The 21,913-nt window shown below is 37.8% G+C and overlaps 1 protein-coding gene across 1 annotated transcript in view; it reads right to left on the bottom strand.

The window, feature by feature from the left end:
• Positions 1 to 7,247: 7,247 nt before the first annotated feature.
• exoc3 (exocyst complex component 3) overlaps positions 7,248 to 21,913 on the bottom strand; it is a 30,545-nt gene continuing 15,879 nt past the window's right edge. Inside the window, exons 8-16 of the mRNA XM_088014366.1 lie at positions 19,921 to 20,038; positions 18,525 to 18,650; positions 14,843 to 14,943; positions 14,640 to 14,750; positions 12,894 to 13,035; positions 10,080 to 10,202; positions 9,817 to 9,978; positions 7,778 to 7,899; positions 7,248 to 7,630 (exon numbers count right to left, since the gene is read on the bottom strand). Of these exons, the coding sequence (XP_087870492.1) occupies positions 7,429 to 7,630; positions 7,778 to 7,899; positions 9,817 to 9,978; positions 10,080 to 10,202; positions 12,894 to 13,035; positions 14,640 to 14,750; positions 14,843 to 14,943; positions 18,525 to 18,650; positions 19,921 to 20,038 (1,207 nt within the window). The 3' untranslated portion in view covers positions 7,248 to 7,428. The remainder of the gene's footprint in view (positions 7,631 to 7,777; positions 7,900 to 9,816; positions 9,979 to 10,079; positions 10,203 to 12,893; positions 13,036 to 14,639; positions 14,751 to 14,842; positions 14,944 to 18,524; positions 18,651 to 19,920; positions 20,039 to 21,913) is intronic.

The following is a 21,913-nucleotide window of genomic DNA, read 5'->3' as shown; positions in this document are numbered from 1 at the left end:
TTTTAGTCAGTAATTTGGTTCGAAAAGTGAAACATACATGCCACAGATTGATCTGTTAGTTTATAATTCTATATCATTTCATCTGTTTTGTTTTTATGAAGTCTGCACTGTCTAAAACCTCAGGTCGCTCAGACCAAGCCAGGTTTTGGTTCTGGTTCTTCTTGTTAAATGGAAGTTTTTCCTCTTTATCGTCACGCATCTCAGTATGAGAGAAAGCTGTAAAATCAACAACACAACGCAAACGATTGTCTGCTGCTCCTGTGTTCGTCCAGGAGTGAATTCTGCAAATCAATGACTCGATGCAATCTGTTGAGTTTTAGATAGAAACATTTTAAAAATATTTTAGTAATAAACTTAGCGCTTAATGTACTGAAAAGTAGGATTGATTGGAATGTGCTGAAGCGTCTTAAGATGACGTTTGTTGTGAAATAGCGCAACAGTGATTAATTTCTCTCAGGGCTGCACAGTGACGCAGTTGCTTTGAAACAAGAAGGTCCTGAGTTTGAATCCCAGTCAGGTGTCTCTCTGCATGATGACACATGACTTTTGCATGCAGCAGTCATTGGGAGTCATCCAATGTCTGCTGCAGATAGACACCAGTTTCATTTCTTTCCGAGTTTTGCACTAGCACCGCCACACCAGCAGGGGGCACACATGTTCGGGATAGAGAGCTTTATTAGAGTAAGTAGAGTTCCATGTGTAGGACAGCGATCGTTCAGTTAGTGGTCGTATGCATAGACATAATATAAGGATAGACGCCTCATGGACCGCTCTCGCCTATTGTCGCTGACGAGATTTAGGGCGGCCATCTTGGAGCGGTCCACCACTCCACTCAGCGTTATGTGTTTAGCAGCTCAATGACATATCAGCGGATTTAATCGATCATAACACACTTTTTTGTTACTGTAAACCATATTCAAACATCTATCAAAGCAACATTTATAAACAATTGTATTTTTTAAGTATGTTTTTAATACATAGTTCATCATATTTAAATATGCTTAGTGGCTATAACAATAGAATAGGAATGGAATATTCTGATATCGATGTATGAAGAGCATATTACAAAGCACACAGCCGTTCATAGTTTATTTAATAAATTATTTAGTAATATCAATACATATTTATATAACTATACAAACACTAATTAATAAAGATTAATAATGGCGCAAATAAATAATGATTAATACTGAATTATATATATATATATATATATATATATATATATATATATATATATATATATATATATATATGTTTTTCAGCCGACGATTCCAAAATCCGATGTGAGATTCATCCGTGCTGCAGTGAATCCGTCTCTCTTTATAGATTTCTCCCTCTTCTTCCTCACATCGTGTCTTTAGGAAACTTTCAAAACAAAAACGGAAGATTTAGGATGTATCTTACTTTTGACAGAGTGAAAGAATATAAATAATAGTCTTTACCACCTGTGTAAACGTTGCCGGTGAATGTTATAACACATAATATAAGTTTTATAATATGTGTTATATTGTTTCATTTCTAATATAGGCCCTTGTGTCAGATAATCTAAGTCAATGTAAGAGAATAATTAATTGTTTTAGATTTACGGAATCTCAGTTAGCCTTCATAGCGGGGCTGAACCCGTATTACACCAAGCACTGTAGCTAATATTAGCTGGTATCTCGCCGGTGGACATAAATACAGTAAAGTAATATTCTAATCACAATATATACACAATAATATGTCCATCTTACTTGCGAAATGTTGCCTGTGGAGCCCTCACATCAATAATCCATAAATCCGACCAACAATATCCCTCAGTGCTGAGGCATCTTCTGCTGTTTTGATTGAGCAAAGTAGGAGGGTATACCGCTCCAAGATGGCCGCCGTATTTCCTGCGCCGGAGCGGTCCATGAGGCGTCTATGCTTATATTATGTCTATGGTCGTATGTTTGTTACCGCACTGTAAATAAACGTTCAGCTTCCGAAGGAAACTTTGACTGTCTCTTGCTCGCCGCACCACACCGCTGTGAACCACGAAGGGAGTTAACCCTGAAGTCCCCAACCACTTCAGCCTTGGAGCGAGAAGGAACTCTCCTGTGTTTCCCCCACGAAGTTTGGAGGTTCATCAGGAAAGGTTAACACGAGGTTTCGGAAAGAAATTCTTTATGGAAATCCTACTTTTATTCTCCCGTAGGACCTGGAAGAGTGCCTGCTTTAATGAGCATGGTGTCAGTGTGATGCACTAGTCAGAAAACTGGGCGTCATAGAGAGCAGGCCGATGGGCAGAACATGAAAAATTATCAAATCAAAAGCAACAAAGACATGAGAAATGATCCCATGTTCAGCTTATTATCTGGGTAACACTTTATTTGAAGGGGGTTGAATAAGACTGACATGACACTGTCATAAAAACCTGTCATGAACATAAATAAGCCTTCATGAATATTTATGACTGTTGTCATAAAGCGTCATTCGGTAAATTATGACACTTTTAATACAAAGTTGACATTATTCAAAATGTCTTTGTTATGACAACTTGACATTAACCAAGAAATCATTACTGATGTAAATTTTTTATAAAAGTATTACTGATTGCACTTTAAAAATGAGGTAACTTTATGTTATTAAAGGTAAAGTTTAAACAGTAATGATTTCTTGGTCAATGTCAAGTTGTCATAACAAAGACATTTTGAATAATGTCAACTTTGTATTAAAAGTGTCATAATTTACCGAATGACACTTTATGACAGGGGTCCCCAAACTTTTTCCTGCGAGGGCCACATGACTGTTCCCTTTTCTGGTCGGGGGCCGGTCTTAGTTTTTCGAGAAAGAAACCTTAGAAAAGTTTTGTTCACGGGGGGAAAGAGTGAAACTGTGGAGGGGGGGGTAGATTACTGCCGACGACATATTAGCGTTTGTAGATAGATTTTTACCCAGAATGCAAATGGAAAAAAACCGTGAGCGAAACGGTGACTGGTACTGACTAGTACAGTCCTGCTCACCATTATTGGCACCCATGAAGTTTAAGTACGGAAATTCATCAAGTGAAACAACATGTTACTGCTGATAGCTTGTGCTTGATGCGAAACAGCAAATGATTAAAAACATTTAAAAAGATAAACATTATGAGGAAAACAAAGAAAAAACATCATTTTTACCATGCCAATGGTATTGGCACCCTTTGCTGCAAATCAATATGAAAACCCAATTTGGCTCACCTGTTGCAAATCATACATAAAGATCAATTGTGATGGACTGCCTCTACACATGTGACATGAATTAACCAATGAATAATCATGCTGGTGCTTTAAAAGCCACCTGTTAGTCCATCTCCACATGTGACAATGGTAAAGACAAAGGAGCTGTCTGAGGACATAAGAAATGCTATTATTTTCAAGCACAAGTCCTCCAAAGGATATAAAGCCATCTCCAAAGACCTTGGTATCCCTGTTTCAATGGTGCGTAATGTTATTAATAAGTTTTCCAGGCATGGAACGGTCAAGAACCTCCCTGGCCGTGGGGGGAAGAGAAAAATTGATGACAGAAGTCTCCGACGGTTGGTGCGAGTGGTGGAAAAAACACCATGTCTAACATCTAAAGACCTAAAGACCAGCCTGGAGCAGTCTGATGTGATTGTTTCAACAAGTACCATACGCCGCACACTAAACAAAGTGGGGCTTTATGGGCGGAGGCCAAGGAAGACCCCATTGCTGAAGAAAAGACATAAAAAAGAATGTTTGATCTTCGCAAAAGAGAACCTGGACAAACCTCAATCCTTCTGGGACAACGTTTTATGGACAGATGAAACAAAAGTGGAGCTTTTTGGTAAATCACACAAACAATATGTTTACAGACGGCGCAATGAAGCCTTTAAAGAAAAGAACACCATACCAACAGTCAAGCATGGTGGAGGATCCATAATGCTGTGGGGCTGCTTTGCGACATCTGGTACTGGAGGCCTTGACCGTATCACAGGCATCATGAAATCAGAAGATTATCAAGCAATTCTAGAGCGAAATGTCTTGCCCAGTGTAAGGAAACTTGGTTTGCGGCGAAGATCCTGGGTCCTCCAGCAAGACAATGACCCAAAGCACACCTCCAAAAGCACACAGGCCTGGTTGAAAGGGAAAAAATGGACTGTTTTAAAATGGCCAGCAATGAGTCCTGATCTCAATCCAATTGAAAATCTTTGGGTGGAGCTGAAATCTGAAATCTGCCATTGGAGAAAGGAACCCTGCAAGAGCTTGAGCATATTGCAATAGAAGTGTGGGAGAAAATGCCACCTGAGAAGTGTAAGAAGCTTTTAGATGAATATAACAAACGTTTGGAGGCTGTCATTGCTGCCAAAGGCTGTGCAACCAAATATTAAAGAGGGGGGTCAATATTAATGCACATGCTGGTTTTCTGTTTTGTCCTTTGTAATTAAAATATTTATGTTGAAATGGTAATTGTCTTTGTTAGATTACTTTGGACCTCAAATTGAAAGATCCTGCTGATATAAGTTTTGAACATTTCCATTTATTTCTGAAGATATTCACTCAGGTACGCAAATCATGAAGGGGTGCCAATAATTGTGAGCAGGACTGTATATATTCCATTGAGGGAAACTAAGTTTCATATCTGCTCAAGAGCCCCCCTGGTGGTTGAAGAAAAATCCACATATATATGAAAAAAACACTGAATGCTCTCTGGTATTGTTCAGGGGGCCGGACCAAATGAGGAGGCGGGCCGGATCCGGCCCGCGGGCCGTAGTTTGGGGACCCCTGCTTTATGACAACAGTCATAAATATTCATGAAGGCTTATTCATGTTCATGACAGGTGTTATGTCATGTTTATGACAGTGTCATGACAGTCTTATTCAACCCCCTTCAAATAAAGTGTTACCATTATCTGTTCTGCTTCATTATGATTTGAAGGTTCGCAGTGGTTGCTGTGGTTCTCTCCTTTACGAAACCACTGATGAAAGAAAACTTTTGAACCACTTTGAATAATAAACAAAACGTAACATCATCTGATATCGAGGATCAAACTGAAATTTTTGCTTTTACAGCAAGCAGTTTCTCCTCTCTGAAGGCATCAAATGCTTTTCTGATTTTTAGCTGGTATGTCTTGAAATTTCTTGACATTCAGAGGCAGTTTCCAGTTTGGCTTCTGTATTCATTTCTTCACAATTCAGAACCAATGTAAGATGTGTAAGACTTTTAAATACAGTAATGTTTCATTTTTTCTGATGTTTTTATAGCAATATCTCTTGTTTTACTTTTCTCAATTATCTTCACATCTGTTTCCTGAGGAATGATAATGTTGGTGATATAAAACCAAAACTGAAATTTAGTAATATGTAATATAATAAAAATAGATCAAACGACCAGGGAAAATTTAACAGGAAAAAGAACTAATTGCCATCCTGCTTCAGTGATAGCTCAACTTTGATTATCAATATTTATTGATAAGTCTTTTTTGTAGATAACTGTTTTAACTGTATGATTGTCAAGACACTCTTGTAAAAGAGATCTTTAATCTCAAGGAGTTTTATTCTGGTTAAACACACATTGAAAAAGAATTACAGCTAACCAATTTATTTTAAATGAATGGCATATCGATCCATTATTAACAGAGTTGTGATTTTTCAGTCTCCATCTCAAAGCAAACGGTATGGAGAAATTTGACTTGCAGTCTGGTGAAAAGCATAAAAACATCCAAAACGTCCAAATCAGTAGGAATGCTCAACATCCATATATCAATTAACACCATGAGACTAAAATGACAAAGCAACCTAAATACATTTTACAATTATCTGCATAACAGGGAAATAGTTTTTCCATCTGTTAGTTAACCTTTTGGAAATAATTTACTTCTGCTAGTTGTACTGCATCATACTTTTTAGAGTATTATTATTATGAAGTATTGCAACTGTTGAGTGAAATTAATTCAGTGAAGTCATTACTGTGAATAGCATCACTGAATGGGAAACAAACACATTCTACCCAAAAACACACCAGACACAAAGTGAGACTTTTTGTTGAAATACACAAGCTTTGTTGTTCTGTGTTCTGCTAAACTCTTTGAAGATTAAGATGCAGTAAGCACATAAACATATAATGTAGCTGAAAGCACATTATGCTGTTCTAACGTACATACACACAAATATATCAGGTGCTTGCTTTAAGTATTGATTTTGTGAATTTTAAGTCAAATTAAAGTGTTAGTTATTTAATTTCTTTCATTTTACTAGTCTTTAAAGTTCCAGAATTTGCACATGAAATTGTTTCTCCATCAGATGACTTTATCAGTCATTTTTTAGACTACTATAAATTTTACTTGAATAAAAATATATTAGTCGTGCTACTCTTACTTGAGAACCATTTCTGGATACTCTTCCCACCGCTGGTAAGGACAATGTTTAAAGGATGAATTTGCAGTTTTTTCACCACAATGTTTAATGGCATAATGGTCATAAAGCAGTATAGAGTACAGAGTATATGTCAGACTCGTGTGATTAACCACAAAAAGAATTTATCTTCATAATAATCAAATTGCATATCTTAACCCTGGAGTGTTTAGTTCTTCTTTTGGCTTTTCGCTCTGGGGTCGCCACAGCAGATCACCTTCCTCTCGCTCATCATGTCCTTTGCTTTTCCAGCTGAAGATCCTGCTTCAACATTCCGTTTCCAATGTACCCAGTATTTATTTTTTTTTTTTACAGAACATGTCCAAACTATCTCCACACAGCCCTGACCTCCAGGATTAACAGCATGAGAAACAACGTTGAACCCATTAGGTAAAATGGAGGTTAATTTTGCTTTGCACTGTCCGTACCTGATGACATTATAACGTGATCCAATTCTGTATTGAGTGAATACAGGTTTTCATTATTCAGACTATTGTTGCTGTAAGGTGTTTGAAATCTCCTATGTGCCCCAAATGTCTCTGCATGGCCCTGCTTGGACAACATTTTAATTTCCCGTTGGGATAGATAACATTCTTCTGAACTGAACTTAAAAAAAAAAAGGAGACACTAACTAAAGTGGTCAACAAAAACAATGATTAAAATAACTGAATATTAGAAATTGAAACAAATGAAAGAATAAAATAAGAATTAGAAAATACAGACAAGGTCAAAAACCAAAGAGGTAGGTAGGAGATCCATCATTCCTGAGTTTATCTTCGCTAAGAATTTAAAGAAAACGACATAACGCGGCATAAACTAGCAGGAACAGGGGAGCCTGTTAAAAGGATTTATTAAATAAGGACAGTCCAGTTTATTAATAAGCGTTTATTGGTTTTTAAAAGGAAGCATGGGATGAGTTTGATAATAAAGCAAAACACAAAGAGTAACAGGAGAAGCTGACAAGGCTGAATCAATCAATCACACCGGATTTAGAAAAATAGGTTTCTTTGTGCTGCTGTGATTCAACGTGGTGGTGTCAGGCCGTCTGGCTTTATTTGAGCAGCTTTGCGGTTGCCATGGAGGTCATAGAGGTCATGGTTGTAGTGATGGTGGGCACAGTAATGTCTTTGAATATGGGCTGTGTGGTACCAGAGTAGGACACTTTGTTCTCACTGAGGGTCCCGATGATCATCTGCCTCATTTCTCTGCTGGCGTCCCCGCGGACGGCCAGCAGTGCTTGGATGTGATCCTCCCTGCAGACACAAAATGGTTCCATTCAGATGGTTCTCACCAAATTGTAGTTTTCTGTTTTAAACAGCAGTATCTATACGCTACATGTACAGTGCAGCTCTAAACATTGCAGACAGGAAACAGGAAGAATATGCATGTGCTGTGCCCACCTGATATCAGGGTATTTGGAGACCAGAGTGGTGACTTCCAGGAAGAGCAGAGTGGGGTCAGTCAGCTTGAAGACTTCAGCGATGGCAGTGATGGAGCCACAGAGCCGGTCTGTGTCCTCACCCTGCAGGTAGAGAGCCTGTTTAATGCTTCCAGCAGAGAACCCTCCTCAGCCACGGTTAGTGTGTGAACAGTCTGGTAATAATCTGCTTTATAGAAAACATGTTTCTGGACACACACACTCAATCAATCAATAATCAAAAGTAATCTTAAAATTGCATTGAGGTTTACAAAAACCCAAGGCTCACTCACTGCATGTGAAACAATAATGGGAGAAAGGAGGGTCATTTTCATATCAGGACATGAAAATGGAAAGCTATCGTGAAATCCAAGGTGGAACATTGCAAACTTCACAAGTCATCTCGTTGGAGGCAATATGGAGGACTGGAGGCTATATATTTTAGACCAGTCCTTCAATAATAATGCTTATGGAAAAGAAGTGTCCAATGTTTAAGGAGCGTGTTTTCAAACCGACGTTCCAGAGCAGCTGTCAGGAAAGCCATTACCTATTCTATTATAATAGATAGATATAGTAGTACTCTATCATTACTCAGTATGTTTTTATTTATTTATTTTTATTTTTCACTGTTGTGAATTTTTTTTTATTTTACTTTATTGTATTTTACATTTCAAATGCTGTAAACTTTCTCAGGGAAGGAACATTTTAACTGTTGTTTCACTTATGCACACGACCACTTTGTTTCTGGACAGGCCACCAGTCTGTCGCAGGGCAACACAGAGACAGACAGGACAAATATTCAGGCACGCACGACGCAATAAGGAGAATTTAGAGAGACCAATCAACCTGACAGTCATGTTTTTTGGTCTGGGGTCTTTCTACATCCAGAAAGACCCCAAACCTTTTTGCTGCAAGACAACAGTGCACGTTAGGTTTAATGTGTCCAAGGAAATACAAAATAGATAAATTTGGCTTACATAAAGCAGTCTGAAATCAACTACCAAATGGAAATAATACTTGAACACACAAATTAAACTGTGTGTGGTTCAACATTAGTTTTAGAATATGCTAAGAAGTGCAATCTAAAAAAAAAAAAAACATTAGGGGGAAACAAACATTATGTGCAAAACTAAGAATCTTGTTTTAATATAAAAGGAAATCTTCCTTTTAAAAAAATGCTCAACACCAAAATGTATGTCAAATAAAATCCCTGCAAACAGTAAAATCTTGTGCATGTTTCCTAATGACCTGGAACTTTGTCCTAAGCTTCCAGTTAACCAGTTCATTCAGTCTGTGTTGAGATGAGAGGTGAGCTGACACAGACTGAGCTCCAAGTACGGGAGCTGCAGAGGCCAAAGCAGAGGCCTGACGCTTCTGCATACTCTTACCTCATCACAGATGGATAAGAAATTCAGTTCAGTCCAGACTATATACCAGTCTTTGTTTTTATGGCAGTTGGCAAACAACTATAGAAACCATCATCACATTTTCAGCCATGTTTGCCTTCACCTTTACAACTTAAGCATCCGTGATGGTATTTATGTCATGGAATTAGCATATCACAATAAAGTTTATCGTCTCCGGCAAGTTTTTTGTACCAGTATTATTGTGAATGATACGATATGTCCCAGACTTATATGTAAACTTGGCTTCTTTGAGAATCAAATAAAACTGAAAAAAGTCATTATAAGAAAATGGTTTGAGCAAAAAATGACCACAATAAAGATTGAAATAATCCATGATATCTCCAAAAGAGCGAGAATCACTTTCTACATCAGAATGCAATAGTATGTATGTTTGGAGAGATGGAAAGGAAGGACTGAGGACAGAAAACATAAGAGCAGATTGGGTCTAAAAGAATTGCACTTTAATTCAAAGTGCTCTTACTTGAGGCACACTCCAGTGTTCATTTGTCTTTTTCTTTAATTTTTGCCCACCTGTTGTTTCTCTCAGTTTTGCATATGTATATAAGAACATTCTTAAAGTAAAGAATTAAAACAAATCCTGGAGCAGTGAACTCACCGCTGCCAGTTTCTTGAAGAGGAACTTAAACTGTTCAGCTTCTTTGATCATCCTCTCTGCTCCCTCCTTCCTCTCATCAGCATTTTTAAAGGTGATTCGTTTCTGCATCACTGCTTTCAGGTACTCCACCACCACCCTGCGCAGGGCCTCGTTGGTCATGTCCTACACACAGCACATCCAGCAGGTCAGGGGTCAAAGTACTCACAGAGCTTCTTAACAGGGACCTTATAGCTGACTCATCCAATGCAAACATTTCATTTAGCACTACAGAAGACTTTCCGTGTGCAGTTGAAGTCATTGAAGTAGTCCTCCACTGTCACACAGATGGTATCCACAGCATGAGAACCTGCCAGCCACTTCCGGGTCAACAGCTCATTCAGGTGACTCTGGTTAACGCAAAACCGTAATCAAAGAAGTCAGATAAAATGGAAGCATTGGGATGGGAGCAGAACAAAGAAGTCAGAGGGTGTTCCACAGCAGCAGTTGTGTGAGGGAAAGGGATAGTTGGCTGAGGTGACAAAGAAGCAGAGTTGTTTCTCTGTATGATACGGTGGCCGACAGGTGCAAATGCGCAGCAAAAGAGAAAACATGCAAACAAAAGAAAAGACACACCCCCGAATCAAATGCAGCAAACAAAAAAGAAAACACCCCCGAATTAGAAAACACCCCCGAATTAGAAAACACCCCCGAATCAAATGCAGCAAACAAAAAAGAAAACACCCCCGAATTAGAAAACACCCCCGAATTAAATGCAGCAAACAAAAAAGAAAACACCCCCGAATTAGAAAACACCCCCGAATTAAATGCAGCAAACAAAAAAGAAAACACCCCCGAATTAGAAAACACCCCCGAATCAAATGCAGCAAACAAAAAGTGTTGAAAACGGAAGTGCTCCAGACCACTATGGGGAGTCTAACAAAAAATAGCTGTGTCCGAATTCAGGCTCTGCATCCTTTGAAGCGGGTGTTCAGAAAAGCAGCAATGGCGACAAAATAATTTTTGTTGTATTACACTTAAAATTACACAAAATTATTTTTTACAATGTTTTTAGGCGAGAATGTAGATGTGTAGATCTGAAATATCTGCTCGGTTCATTAATAAATCACCTACTTCCAATATTGCTCCGACGTTTTCGGAGATGTCTTCTCCCGCTGCATTAACAGCCAGCTTCACTCGCAAGCTGTCAGCTGGCCGGGCGCTCCATGTAGATATTAAGTTAGGTAGTAGTAAAATCTTTTGGTTAAGTAAAGTATTTAATTTATTCCTGAGCAAATGGGTTTGACTGATTAAAGTTAAGCCTTCAAACATAGTTTATTTAACTGTAATGTCTTACTACCTGAGATCTGGAGAGTATTTGAAAATGAATAATATCCCTTGTATACATTAAACATTTTAGAATCAGACAGATTTTCTTTTTACTATGGAACAACCTTTATTACAAAAGGTGAAGAATAATACAGAAATAAAGAGTAAAAAACAACTGAGTCCGTTTTTTTTTCCTTCGCTGCTCTGTGCTTCACGTTGTCACGGTTGCTAAGCAACATAACGCCGAGATGGAGGCTAGGCAGCTAGCCGGAGGCTACAGCTTCTCTCTTCTGGTCGTTCATATTCGTGGCCTTCGAAGGACCCGTCTTCTGTAGATCGGGCCGTTTCTCACATAGACATGATAAAAGGACAGACGCCTAATGGACCGCTCTCGTCTTATCAATACATACTTATATAAGTATACAAACATAAATAATCATTAATACTGAATAATATACATTAGGCTATGCATGATTATGCACGCACACACACACACACACATTATATATATATATATATATATATATATATATATATATATATATATATATATATATATATATATATATATATATATATATATATATATATATAATGTTTTCCAGCCTACGAGTTCTGGTTTAAGAGTGATTCAGCAGCTGAGATTGGGTACAAAATCTGATACGAGATTCATCCGTGCTGTGCAGTGAATCTGTCTCTCCCTTCTTCCTCACGTCGTAGGAAACCTTCAAAACAAAAACGGGACATTTTCGAGTTATCCTACGTTGACTGAGTTAAATAATTAAATAATAGCCATTGTCATCTGTGTAAACTTTGCTGGTGAATGTTATGATTTTTATAATATTGTTTCATTTCTATAGTAGGCTCTTGTATCAGATAATCTAAATGTTGGAGAATGACTGAAACATTTTAAGATTTACGGAATCTCGGTTAGCTGTCAGAGCGGGGGCTGAACACCAAGCACTATAGCTAGCATTAGCTGGTATTTCGCCAGTGGACATAAATACAGTATAGTAATATTCTAATCACAAAAATACACAGTAATATGTCCATCTTACTTGCGAAAAGTCTGTCGAGCCCTCACGTCAGTAGTCCGTCGATCCGATCAACAATATTCCGCAGTGCTGAAGGCATCTTCTGCTGTTTTGGTTGAGCAAAGCAAAGTGTATTTGCGCCGGAGCAGCCAATCGTGGGGGGGAGGGTGTACTCTTTTATTATGTCTATGCTTCGAAGGATCAGTTTCTCAGGGCCCTTGAAAGGATGCAGAGCCTGAATTCGGACACAGCTATTTTTTGTTAGACTCCCCATAGTGGTCTGGAGCACTTCCGTTTTCAACACTTTTTGTTTGCTGCATTTCATTCGGGGGTGTTTTCTAATTCGGGGGTGTTTTCTTTTTTGTTTGCTGCATTTAATTCGGGGGTGTTTTCTAATTCGGGGGTGTTTTCTTTTTTGTTTGCTGCATTTAATTCGGGGGTGTTTTCTAATTCGGGGGTGTTTTCTTTTTTGTTTGCTGCATTTAATTCGGGGGTGTTTTCTAATTCGGGGGTGTTTTCTTTTTTTGTTTGCTGCATTTAATTCGGGGGTGTTTTCTTTTTTGTTTGCTGCATTTGATTCGGGGGGGTGTCTTTTCTTTTGTTTGCATGTTTTCTCTTTTGCTGCGCATTTGCACCTGTCGGCCACCGTAGTATGAAGCTTCATTAGATCCCCCACCCCTTAATGAATAGATTAGTTGTACAGTCAGACTGGTTCAGTTTGATGCCAGTAAGTCTTACTTCAAGGTCTAAGAAGACTTCATCCAGCAGAAACTGACAGCCTTCCTTCACAACCTCACCGAGGGTCCTCTCGATTGCAGCGTTACTATCGAAGGGATCCACAGATTGAGAGTACTTCCTCTTCAGACTGTTGATGGACTCCCTGAGGAACCCAGATGAAAACAATCACTGACCCTAAAAGTGACAAGTACTCATAACCATCATAAGCTAGATCATCTCTAAACTGTGCCGATGCAGCTAATGTCTGAAAGATCCAGCATACATACAATACCTCAAGCAATACCTCCAGAAAACTTTTAGAATATTCCAAGCAAGGGTACAAATTGGCACCCACCACTGGCCAAATGCCAGTTAAAGTGTGAAGTGGTGTGTGAACTTGAGCACACACCACTTGACAACTTGAGAACCACTGGTGGGTTGGCAATTAGAACAGGAGAAAAAAAAATAGCATTCAGTTTGAACTCCTGTCCAGGGAAGTAGTGGCCGTCTAGCATACAGGTCAATGGACATTTATGGGGTGGCTTGAGGCTGTCATAATTTAACAAAAAAAGTCTAGTAAAAATAATAATTTATATAGATCACAAAGACCCATTGCTTGATTTTATTGACCGACATTGGACGTGGCTAATGAAATCCCTCAGTCCTTCTTGGCCCACCCCTTCCCTCTAAGAAGTTATAAGTTGCATCATTTCAGCTAACCGGAGTTGGAGAGAACTGAGCAGATACATGGTGGAGTCAGAAAAACTGCAACAACAAACATGAAAATGTGTCAAATTAACATGTATACCACACAAACCTCGACTGCTGGAGCAGATTCAGGAGCAGAGAAGGAGGGGGAATTAGCAATTCAGAGAATTCATCATCATCAGACAATGACGAGAGAAACCAGCAACAGATTGAGGAGGTGGTCAGATTAGCTGTTAACTGCCCCGTAAGGAGGTGTCCAAAGAGTGAGAGTAAGTACAGGTGGGGGAAACCTACATGTAAAGTAGCAGGCAGTCAGAAAAACACAGGTATAACACAGGAATGATGATGGCCTGTGGAATCAACAATGATCATGTTTTTGGTGTTTATGATAATCAGCCAAAAAAGGAAAAAAAATAGAATTGTTAGAAAACAGCTTTAAAAATGTTAACATTTTCACTGAATACTGTCTGGGGAAGTTGTAGTCAATGTGGGAATGCTCAACATAGGAATGCAAGACTTATTTTTAAGATTAATCAAAGCTCTTAGTCAAGAACTTTGATTAAGAGCTCTTGATTTTACAAGGATGTATGGTCTTACTATTGGCATAATTATGTTCTTATATAGACACTATATTATATAAAACAGTGAAAAGACATCTATTTCTTTGACTTTCACTTCAAGATGGAAACTGTGACTAACTGTACATGTGATCTAACTGGTGGAGTTTGTGATCAAGGATATATTACACACAAAATAGGAAAACAGTCTCTGGTGAAACGCTTGACTGGCTGGTAAGAAAATGTTCTCCACCAGCCACAGCAGCTGGTGGAGGAAAAAAAACACCTCTGACTGTGAACACCCCCCCCCCCGAAAAAACAACAACAACAAAAGACCCACCATGTGACCATGTCTGGATTTGTCTTTGCTTGGAATCAATCATGGGAATCTACAATAAGACTCAAAACACAGGACTGCCAACAGGAAGAGGCTTGAACTGCTGGACTAACTTTACATAATGTCAGAGTAACTAAGAGTTTGATGTTTAAACTGAAGTCTTACTTGAATGTCTGACAGTTGTTGACGATGGCAATCATATACTGTATGTAACACTGAGGCAGCTGTCTGTCCCGCAGGTGTTCCTCTTTATAGGCTACCACCTCCTCCCGATACCTGCAAGGAACGCACATTAGCTCAATATAAATACTGCAGAAATATTTTGATATGAGGTTCAATTACGGTGTTTGAGTATTTGAAGGGAATACCTCATAAGGAAAGAATTCATCTGTTTCAGACAGAGTTTCAGAACCTGCTCCTTGAAGTCCCCATCTATCTGGGCAGCAACTTGCAGATTCTGCTCAAACATCTGGTGAAGATTTAAAGACATATAACCACCAAAAATGTGACTGCTTTACTTTCTCTAAATGTCCCTTGTGTGTGTGCGTGTGTGTGTGTATGGATGGTTGCTTGTCCTGTGTTTGTTTCTATGTTGCCCTGTGGTGGACTGGCGACTAGTCCAGGTGTACCCTGCCAAATGACTGCTAGAGACAGAAACCTCTAAACAACTGCCCTGCCATGTTGGCCCCAATTATCTAACCCTTATCACGCTGAGGTACCATGCCAGAAGGCTGGGCCATGTTATATCATCCTCTATAATACCAGTAAAAAAAAAATATAGATAAAAACTTGTCTGGGAAAATAAACTTTATTTTGATATCCTGATTTTATGGTGGAACTATGTCACCCCATCATCCATGCAGTGATATTCAAGTTATAAAGGTGAAGGCAGACATGGCTGAAGTGCCATAAGAACAAGGGAGAAGGTGGTCAACTGGTTAACAGTCTGGAGTGGACTGAATTTCTCAGAATTTACCTGCAATAAGGTAAGAATATGGACCCCTTGCACCGTGACGTCACGCGTCCCATCGCCCTGCTGGAGGGCAAAAACGTAGGCAGTAGCCTCTGTAGTGTTTTGGCCACTGCAGCTCCCATACCTGCCATTACCTTGTAACAAAGAGCCCAGCTCTGCGTTGGCTCGCCTCTCCTCTCAACACAAGAAAAAAAAAAGACCTGGAAGCGCAAAGACGTGAGGCTACTCAGAAACATTGAGAACAAGCTAGTTCTCCACAGCTAGTCAAGTCTGCTAAAACATTTGAATAACTCAATGGAAGTTGAAGGCGCTCATTGCTCCGTGTCCCAAACTAGCTATTGCTTTAGAAAAACTATGAAACAGAAGCTCATTGCTGTTAAAGCAATGAAAACGAATCCGTGGCAAGGATGGAAGAATGAGTATGAAAGCTAAAAATCAAAGCACTGACAGTCATTACTTCATTGGAGATGTCTGTGGCAGATGGACAAAATGAAAATGAACAAAGCTGCTGATCATTAGGAAGTGTGCACAAGCTTTTGTATGGAGGGTTTTTATGTGACATAAAATTGGTCGTCGAGCAGTTTTAAAAGTAAAATAAACAAGATTCTTAGTTTTGCACATACTGTTTATGCTCTTTTTAAAAAAAAAAAAACATCAGGGGGAAACACTTTTAACATCCTGTAAAACTAATGTTCTGTTGATCCACAACTGTGTAATTGGTGTATTTAAATATTTCCATTTGGTAGCTGATTTCAGACTGTTTTTTTTTTAGCCAAATTAGTTTACATTTCTAGTCATCTGTTTTATATTTTTGGGTAACACTTTATTTGAAGGGGGTTGAATAAGACTGACATGACACTGTCATAAACATGACATAACACCTGTCATGAACATAAATAAGCCTTCATGAATATTTATGACTGTTGTCATAAAGCGTCATTCGGTAAATTATGACACTTTTAATACAAAGTTGACATTATTCAAAATGTCTTTGTTATGACAACTTGACATTAACCAGTAAATCATTACTGTTTAAACTTTACCTTTAATAACATAAAGTTACCTCATTTTTAAAGTGCAATCAGTAATACTTTTAGAACAAATTTATATCAGTAATGATTTCTTGGTTAATGTCAAGTTGTCATAACAAAGACATTTTGAATAATGTCAACTTTGTATTAAAAGTGTCATAATTTACCGAATGACACTTTATGACAACAGTCATAAATATTCATGAAGACTTATTCATGTTCATGACAGGTGTTACGTCATGTTTATGACAGTGTCATGACAGTCTTATTCACCCCCTTCAAATAAAGTGTTACCTATTTTTGTTGATGCATTAAGAACATATTGTAATATTTAGTATTTATATAAACACTTTAAAAAGTGTTTATATACAAACACTTTTTGTATATAGTGTTTGCATCACTATATACATTTTTAAAAGTCACTACTTTAAAAAGTGACTTTTAAAAAGTCACTTTTTAAAGTAGTGACTTTAAAAGGAAAGCAGAAAATGTGGAATATCGTCTGTGATATCATTTTTTTTCCAATAAGACCCACCTGTACCATGACAGACTTTGGAAGTGAGGAATGGGAGTACTCAACAGAGTGACCCTGATTGCCTCCAGAGTATTTTTTGCCATTACTTGGCTTCTACTTGTGTTCAAGTCAAGTTAGTTTGTCTGTGGAAATAGCACACCTGGTCAGAGCTCATAAGCAGTTGTGTTTACGAATCTTGGAAGTAGCTGGCTTAGAAGCAGAACATCCCTTATCCCTCCTAATGTTTTCCTTGATTTGATCAAATTACTGAATTTGTTTGAATTCATGTTGCCTAAATTATACCAATATATCATTAAGTGTTTCCCCTTGCACAGGAGAAGGCTTGAAAGTGTACAAAAGTCTAGATGCTAACCAGTTATTTTGTACACGGTAGGCTACATGATGCAATATTTGATTACATCTTACTAATCTTCTTATCTTGTACAAAGTGTTCGCTGCAAACACAGAGTCCTTATAACTGACTTTTCTCATGAAAAGGTTTATGATAAAATTATATTTGGTTTGCAGCCGCCCACACAGCAGCCTATGACCATTTATGCAGAGAATTCAACAAAAAGCTGTCTGTGTTTTGACCATGTTTACAGGAGACAATGCGTGTATATGTTGTTTTGACATTGTAGTGACTATTTGTCCCAAAACTTAAATTCAAAAATCAAAAAACTCAAAAGTGATCAAAACAAAAAGTGAACCCAACTCAAATAGTCACCTGATGCACCGTGGATTCTGGTTTACGCAGCCCAAAAGGATCAAAAGGTCGAAATGCAGTTTTTTGGTTGTTTTATTTCACAGTTCAGGTTTCAGGTTTCACAGAATTCTGCTTCTGCTCTGATTCCTGTACCTGTTCTCTGACTGACGACTGGTAACTGAAGTGACTGAAGTGACTGATGAGACTGGTTCCATAGACTGAAGACTGAAGACTGGTAAAAACCTTGTGACCACCCACGTGCATAATAAGCTACCTAAGACCCACCTATTTATACCGTGAAATACCCACAACCCAACTGAAATTAACTAATTAAGTGAATTACTAACCAAAAAACTTATTCTAAATAATGAATTAAACAAAAATTCTAATGATAAATCAACTAGAAAATAAACAATAAATAAGAATAAACTAAACAATTTAAATTCTAAGATATAACTGAAAATGGAGAAATAGCTCCCACAGACATTATGGCAGAGTGGGTCATGTTTTGAAGAACGGGAGGTCACGTGCAAAGAGTCAATACAATAGACCTTTTGAAATAGGTGATAAAAATATTGACTTTTTCTCATAATTTTTCTTAAATGTACTTCATACAACCTCATCCACTAACATCAGCAACAGGGCAGTCAGTCGAAGAGCAGCTTCTTAGAACTATGTTCTCTAGATGTTTTCCCAAATTGGAGCAACGTTTAAAATCTATACAGAAAAATTTGTTCGCTATGGACAATAAAATAAATCCACTGTAAGTGAAATCAGGAACAGTATCAGAAGTTCTCCTCCAATGCCATGACAAACTATGTGTCACCTGAAAGACGATTGCAGGCAGCGTGGTCTGGTAGAATCCATCTTGGTCTGCCTCAGGCTCCGTTTCTTTCAACCAGTCTTTCTTATCCGTTTCCAGGGCCTTTCGCAGCCAACCTGTTATATTAGACTGGAGAGGCACCCATAATCAAAGAAATTTGGACACACTTTATAAAATAAAAAACAACTAGTGTAACAACCACTGCTTATTTTAGAGGTGTGGGATATAAAGAGGCAGCAGCAGGGGTCAACACTGTCAGTCAGAGCTTTAAATTCACTTATCATGGTATTATGATGTCTTGTTTTGTTGTTTTAAGGATGGATTTGAACAGGTTTTTTTCCCCATGAGGTAAAGATTTCTCTACAATGAACTTCAAAAGATTTTAACTTAATTTTTAAGTTTAATTTTTAGGCAACAATGCACACACTTAAATTGATATAATTGTAAAAAAATGGGCTAAAATATGTACACTAAGGTTTCATATTGGTGAAAGGTCCAACAGCAGCTCACAGTGTTTTTGTAGGTTAAGTTGACAGGAAAAGTAAAAACATTACTGGGTAATTATGATACTGGAAGATATTGCTGACAATACTTAAAACCCACAACTATAGAATCTTAAAAATAAACAAGAAAAATACAATTAAAATAAATATAAATTATTTGCACTGCTTTTAAATCCAAATTAAGTCAGCAGTTAGTGAATCTAACAGCACAGTGTAAGTTGATCACATTTAGAACCGGCCCATGCCATAAATGAACTCAGCAGCTGCTCAAGGCCTCCCAGGCCTTCAGGCCCCCCAAAATGCTAACATTTTAACATAGAATTTTAACATTTATTTATTGAGAATATCACTGCTGTTAAAACTGACTTAATGGTTTCAGCATAGATAAATTAAAAGATTTAAAATGTTTAACATTTAAATGTAAAATTTTAAGGAGACTGCAAGTTTACTTTGTAAAAGTTCAAAGAACCCTAACCCTTCATAGTTAATTTTGTTAACATAGCAACAATCTGATGCTAAGAGTTTAATCTTTGAATTTTCAGCTCTGTTCATAAATACATTTTAGTAAACTACAATTATCACTAATTGCTTTTTAGGTTGGTCAATTAATCTAGGCCCCTCTCCCAGATTTCACTAAATCCAAGTTGAAATGCTGTGAGAGGTGCTGATGTTCTTGGCAGCAAGAGGGACCTCTCATACAACCTTGGACCGCCACTGCAGTCCAAGGTTGTCCAGTTTTTTAAGGACAAATGGACCGCAGTCCATTTGTCCATCTAGACTTTTTTCTATTTGAAAAGCTCAGTTTTTTGGCTCCAAATGATTAGTTTGCCTGTGAACTGGAATTGCGAACCCAGCAGAATATCTGTTTGTGTGACAGGTGTGTGTGTGATGCTTACAGTAAACGTCTTCACATATTTGCTAAGCAGGTCATCCACCACTTCCTGTGGCAGCAGCGGTTCAAGCTGATTGATGTCAAACTCTGAACACAGATCTGGATGCCCCATCATTTCCACACTGCATAGCAAGAAGATAACCATAGTGTAAAATGATAAATACACATAAGTAAACATAAAATAATACATGTGCGATTGTAACTTATAAGTTGCTACAACAAAGCAGGGACTAGAAATGATAAGCAGAATATGGATTTGTGTTGCAAGTTTAAATGGGTCTGATTTTTTTTCTATAATTTTTTTATTAGGAGCAAGTGTTACAGTCTCTTCTGTGTACAATTCAACTTCCACCTCACAGATTGAGTGTCAGACTAACATTTGCTAATCCAGGTACCCCTAGCCACTCTCTTTCTTTTTTTTTTTTTTTTCTTTACAATAAAAGAACAAATGTAACATGAGTGGGGGCTTGATCCCTTTCTTCTTGTGTATGGAGGAAACACAACCCAGTGTGTAAGTTTGCCAGAATCAAAACAGGGATACATTATATAACATAACTGTAATTTAATGCGACAGACATTTAATCCACGGGGATTACTGGTTTTACATAGTTTGTCCATTTTGACCAGATCCTGAAAAATGATTCCTTTCAACCATTAACAGAATAACTTCTCTAGAATGTAAATGTCCAGTACAATTTTGAACCAGTCAACTGTAGGTGCTTTAGGCTTTAACCATTTCCTAGTGATTGTCTTTTTGCTTGCTGCCAGTATTAAACAGTTTTTAATCTTTCAGAGAGCAGTTATCAAATGGAATGTCTCCTAAGTACAGGGCTTCACATTTACAGGGGATTCTCTCAGTAAAGGTGTTTATAAGTGATCACATAACTACTCCCACAATAGTTTAATCACTGGACAACCCCAGAAAATATGACAATGATTTGCCCCAATTGTTCCACAGAGTCTCCAACAGGTGTCTCCACTGCCCTGTTGTTTTTCTGAGTTGGGGTTACAAAATATCAAACAGTGTTTTTCCAACAGAATTATCTCCATGTATTGGCCATACTGTGTAATTTGTCGAACCTTTGCCAGTCTTCAGATGAGATGATTTTATTTTCACCCACCTGTTTCTTATGTAGTCTGTATCACCATACTTATGGAGATGTTTGAAGAATGTGGTTCACTATCAGGTTTCAAGATGAAAATTACCAATACAATAGGTTAGTGTTAGGTTTTAACACTAACCTACAACCTACAGGACAATCTTTGGACCAAGTGGAATTGTAGCAGAATAAATAAAATATTTAGAGGTCACACCATCCAATTTTTTTCAGGATTTCTGATGCCAACTATGGATCCCTAATCTCAAACCTAAAATCAGATATACGGAGGTGTAATTTGATCCCTTTTTCAAATTTATATTACCGAATAGAGTCAGTCAGGATGAACATTCTTCCGTGCTTGCTATCTATTTCAGTGTTTATCTATTCAGATTCCAGAAAGATTATTTGTATAATGGGGCATATTATTATTGCAGTATATTTGGCAAGGGGAAAAAGGCTGGAGGGAGGTACAGAATGTTGCAGTTAAAGAAGGAGAAAGGTGGGCTGGGTCTTCCCAATTTACAGGACCATTACTTTGCAGATCAGTTAAGACCAGTGATCTGTCTTTGTTCTCCATCTAATGATGCAGAATGAAAAGATATAGAAGGCACAACAGTGGAAGGAATACCTCAGTGATAACGGATAAAGATTTACAAGAGGGATTGATGATACCACATGAGTAAATGCTATACACAGTGCAGGACTCTTGGAGAATGATAGTTAGAATTTATAAATTAGATAAGATGAAAATACTCAGTGTGCCATTGATTCAGCATTTAAACCAAATAAGAATGATGGAATATTTAAAGGATGGATTCCCAAAGGATTAACCGTTTAGTTTTCCAAAAGAGGACATTTCAGAGTTTTGAGAAATGTGTCTAATGTGTTGGAAAAGGA

Source organism: Poecilia mexicana, unplaced genomic scaffold, assembly GCF_051168715.1.
Source record: "Poecilia mexicana isolate PSO_F unplaced genomic scaffold, ASM5116871v1 scaffold_17, whole genome shotgun sequence".
Taxonomy (NCBI): domain Eukaryota; kingdom Metazoa; phylum Chordata; class Actinopteri; order Cyprinodontiformes; family Poeciliidae; genus Poecilia; species Poecilia mexicana.
The sequence above is the reverse complement of the archived record's forward strand: the minus strand, read 5'-3'. Positions and strand labels throughout refer to the sequence as shown.